At 43.5% G+C, this 4,658-nt stretch overlaps 1 protein-coding gene across 1 annotated transcript in view; it reads left to right on the top strand.

Moving 5' to 3' along the window:
• Positions 1 to 2,148: 2,148 nt before the first annotated feature.
• myf5 (myogenic factor 5) overlaps positions 2,149 to 4,658 on the top strand; it is a 2,954-nt gene continuing 444 nt past the window's right edge. The window contains exons 1-2 of the mRNA XM_008315369.2: positions 2,149 to 3,229; positions 4,410 to 4,515. Of these exons, the coding sequence (XP_008313591.2) occupies positions 2,618 to 3,229; positions 4,410 to 4,515 (718 nt within the window). The 5' untranslated portion in view covers positions 2,149 to 2,617. The remainder of the gene's footprint in view (positions 3,230 to 4,409; positions 4,516 to 4,658) is intronic.

Here is a 4,658-nt window from a genome sequence, read left to right as displayed (position 1 = left end):
GGGATTTAGGAGCTGACTTGGAATTTTTCGGTGGACCAGGAAAAGAAAAAAAGTCCTTGAAGAAAAATGGAATCAGTCTGTTTTTATCCATCAACTTATACTGTTTCCTTGTCAACGTTTTCCCCTGATGGTGGATCTATTTTATTGTTCTCCTTCAGTAAATTTGAACTGAGTTACTATTTATGAGCAGAAACGATATATTTGTCACGACAAAAGAGAAAAATAAATACATCTGAAGTGTTTAGGTAACTCTAGTACATTTTACATACAAATATAGGTATAAAAACAATATAAATATATGTTTTTAAATCATACATAGAGTATATTTGGCACTATTTCTAGGTAATACATAAAAAATGTAAGAAAATAAAAAAATATAAAAATTGATAAACTCAATCATAAAAACAAACTACTGCTGTTAATTTATTTTATTTTTTTACACAATTAAGTACAAAATCAATATATTCATATACATTTTTTAATTTAAATATTAAAACTTTAATTTAATTTAATTTAATTTAAAATACATTAAAAAGTTAAAAAAATCATAGAAATGGATAAATAACAAAATAGATGAAAAGAAAAATAATAAAAATCCATTCAATTATCAATAACAAATGAATAAATACATAACAAAACATACATATAAACACATACGTGCACCGTAAAAGAAAACAAACAAATCAAACATAAAACAATAAAATAAATAAATAAATACCCTGACATATTGATCGTCTGTAACTGAGAAATGAAAGTGTTTTGAAACGGTGATGTTTTATTTATTTTATTTATTTATTGTCTTTTTCTGCCTCATTTTCTGTCAGACTCTCGGGCACTTTGGAAGAAAAGCGGTTTTCAGGCGTGAGTGGAGGCCGGACATGAGACGTCACCTCCTGCCCTTCACTTAACTCTGTCTCTGACCCCTGACAACAACACAAACTCTGAAGTCCTCGCTCCAGTTCCCAGGGGAACCTGACCCAGGACGGACGGACCCGGCAGAGGTCCACGGTCCGTGCGTCAAAAAAAACAAAAAACTCTGCGCGTAAAATAAAGTCCAGCGTCAATTAGCAGCTCCTGGTCTCTGTGGGTGTGGGGTTTTCTCAGTGGAAGATGGAGATGATGATGTTTTCTTCAGCTGTGACTCGTCCAAACTCTGCAGTTTCTGCTGTTAGGGCTGTTTTCTTAGGTGCTGCGCTGTTCCCATGGTCTGATGAGGACCCAGAGAGGAGGAGGAGGAGGAGGAGAAGGAGGAGAAGGAGGAGGAGGAGGAGAAGGAGGAGAAGGAGGAGGAGGAGGAGAAGGAGGAGGAGGAGGAGAAGGAGGAGGAGGAGGAGAAGGAGGAGAAGGAGGAGAAGGAGGAGAAGGAGGAGGAGGAGGAGGTGAGGGAGCCAAACGTTTTGACACATTGTAAGAAATATCCGCATTGTATCTTTGTGGGCTGTCAACAACGACAACGATCGAAAAATCTGATATCCTAATCTTAATCCTAATAATCCTAATCTCACTTTCCTTTTAATTTCTGAAACCTTGAAAGTTTTTTTTTAATTTACCTCTTTACCTCTTTTGGGTGCTTTACCCAATAATTTCTCCTAATATATTTGTGGTCTAAACGTATTATTGCGTTTGTTTTTGTCATTTCAAATATAAATATTTTTTTACAATAGTATAAGTTATATTTTATGCTATTCTTACAAAACAAAAAAAATAGGTTATTTTTTGTGTTTCTCTGTAAATATCTCTACACATTTGTCTTTACTTTCTGGAAACATCTTAAGCATTTGTCATTTTCATCTAATTTAAAAAACTTTATTTTATTTTTTACAACAGGGATTAGTCTGTGTTTCATTTTGTAATTATTTGAGGGAGTAGGAAAAAACATGAACCTCTCGGAGCAGGCCACATATATACATATATATATCCGTATATTTACATTAAAATAATAGGATCACATCATAGAGAAATGCATATAGTTTCTGAGTCACAGTTTTTCAATCTTGTGTCAGAACAGAAACCTCTGCAGCCTAATGACCATCTGTTGTTTTCTGAACTGAAGCAATCGACTTGTGTCAATAACTTTTAATGGTTAAAATTTGTCCCCTTGGGGGGAGGGGGGGGGGCAGTTTTAATGACTGGCTGAATGAGCACCAAGCCGCCTTGAGCAGCACCTCCACCTTCGGTGACGAGCGGGAGCTGCTCCAGGAGGAGGCCTCAACGCCGAGCTGTGAATCCGCTGGGCTTGAAATGTTACACCTCCCTCTCCGCAGCTGGACTGCATCTGAAACGCTGTTGTCTCCACCGTAACAATCGGCCCTGAGAGTCTTCACCCAAAACATGCTCTACTTTATGTGCACGTCTTCATAGGACACATAGGCCGCGTTAATGATGGCGCCTGGAGACGGGTCTATCAGGTCCAAAATAAAGCACCAAACATTCATGTGTTCATCGTGTTCTTCCAGGACAAAGGCTGCCGTAATGATGAGTGGAAAAGACACCCAGGAGTGCAGATGTGGGAAACTCTGCAGGGCACTTGGGGAGGAGCGGGGGGGCAGTGGTCTGGGATGGGGCAAGGAGGGAGTTGAACTAACCCCGGTCTGCCTTATGGCTCAGCCAATGGGCCATGGTAATTAGATCTGGCCAATGTGGGCCCTGGGCTCTGGCCTGGGGGCATATAAGGGGGGCCCCGGGGCAACAGACCCCTCATATCACTCAGAGGTCTCCTCTCTCACACCCTCTGTCCGTCCTTCCTTCCCTTCATCCTGTGCTGCACCCATCGTTCGGCCGAGCCATGGAGGTCTTCTCGCCGTCCCAGGTCTACTACGACAGAGCGTGCGCTTCATCTCCAGAGTTCAACACCAGCATGGAACTGGCCGGATCAGAGGAGGACGAGCACGTCCGTGTCCCCGGAGCCCCTCACCAGCCGGGACACTGCCTCCAGTGGGCCTGCAAGGCCTGCAAACGCAAGTCCAGCTTCGTGGACCGCAGGAGAGCCGCCACCATGCGCGAGCGGCGGCGGCTCAAGAAGGTCAACAACGCCTTCGAGGCCCTCCGCCGCTGCACCTCGGCCAACCCCAGCCAACGCCTGCCCAAGGTGGAGATCCTGCGCAACGCCATTCAGTACATCGAGAGCCTGCAGGACCTTTTGAGGGAGCAGGTGGAGAACTACTATGGTCTGCCTGGGGAGAGCGGTTCTGAACCAGGAAGTCCACTGTCCAGCTGCTCCGACGGCATGGTAAGACCTCAGGTTCTTGCTCGCTCGCTGCACAGTCTTGTATTGGCTTGTACTCGGAAGGTCAGGTGTTTCAGGCAAGAAGGTTCGACAGGTGCAAAGAACCTGAAACAGGAACCAAACGTTTTAGTTCAACCAGACTTTGAGTTTGAGGACGGACAGGAGATGCAAAGGTTCTGAGTCCTTCATGTCTTTTGTAGACCTTTAGCATAAGGAACTGAACTTTCTGTAGTCCAGTTGGAATGAACTTACAGCAGTCCTGTCTGTTGTCCTGTTGCTAGACTGTTGAAGTCTGAAGTTCTGAGACAGAAATGATTCAAAATTTCAAAAAAGTCTTGTTGGCATTTGGGCCAATAAATAACAACAACTGCACATTTTGGTTGTGTTTGATTGTGATTTGTAAACAACTCGGACATTCTGGTTTCAGTCATCCGTTTAGTTTACGTCTCTGAGACACGGCTCCATCTTGTTTTTTAAAAAAAGTCTTCAACTTTTAGTAAAAAAAAAAGTTCCGACTTGTAAGTGTGTGTAAGGCAGAAAATCGGAGGAATCATAAGAGGATTCATTTTTTCCTTCTTCGTGGACGTCCCTAAACATCTCATTTTGCCCCAGAGGTCGTACAATGGTCAAGACTCCACATGTGTCTCATTGTCACACCTCAGATTGAGTCTGTTTTTCTGATCAAAAGTCTTATAGACGCCTCGTATCACTAAATACCGGACGCCGTAATAACTTTCCCACCAGTGGACATTTTATAGCCCTAATAAACCAAACTAATCCACCGTACTGACGTCTGGCCAGGAAAAAATTAGAAGAAAAAAAAATCTGCATTCCATCCTGACTGCATGTTCTGGAGTCGCCGCTGCCAGGATTTTCTGCAGATTTACTGGGAGAAAGTGTCATCTTGCACAAACTGGTGTTGCTTCCACTGATACAATCGATTCGCAACGGTCAGAAGCCCTGGCCAGGGGTGGAGGGAAGAAAGGGGTCCACACGCTGCCATCCTGGCTTTAAGGTGGATTGTGAAATGAAGAAGGCCATAACAGTGGAATTCAGGATTTATTGGCCTGTCCAGAATGTCATGGAGTGGAGTTTAGGAGTTTTTCCATTTGGTTCTCCATTCTTTGGTGAGAATCTGTTGGATTTTAAGGCTAATGTGTCTTCATTTCTCATGACCTTACAGGCTGGAAGCAACAGTCCACTGTGGCAGCAGATGAACTCCAACTACAGCAACGTCTTCTCTTACACCAAAAACGGTAAGATCCTCCAGAACATGAAGGACATCTGCAGTGACTGGCTTCAAACAGGTTTTGACTCAAACGCTCGCTCTTGTTTTTCTCAGAAACCTTAGGTGATAAATCAGCAGCAGCAGCCGCCGCCGCGGCCGGCGCGTCCAGGCTGGAGTGTCTCTCCCGGATCGTGGAGCGGACCA

The sequence above is a fragment of the Cynoglossus semilaevis genome, chromosome 8 (assembly GCF_000523025.1).
Source record: "Cynoglossus semilaevis isolate Cse_v1.0 chromosome 8, Cse_v1.0, whole genome shotgun sequence".
Classification (NCBI taxonomy): domain Eukaryota; kingdom Metazoa; phylum Chordata; class Actinopteri; order Pleuronectiformes; family Cynoglossidae; genus Cynoglossus; species Cynoglossus semilaevis.
Note: the sequence above shows the minus strand (reverse complement) of the source record. Positions and strands in the feature narration are given on the sequence as shown.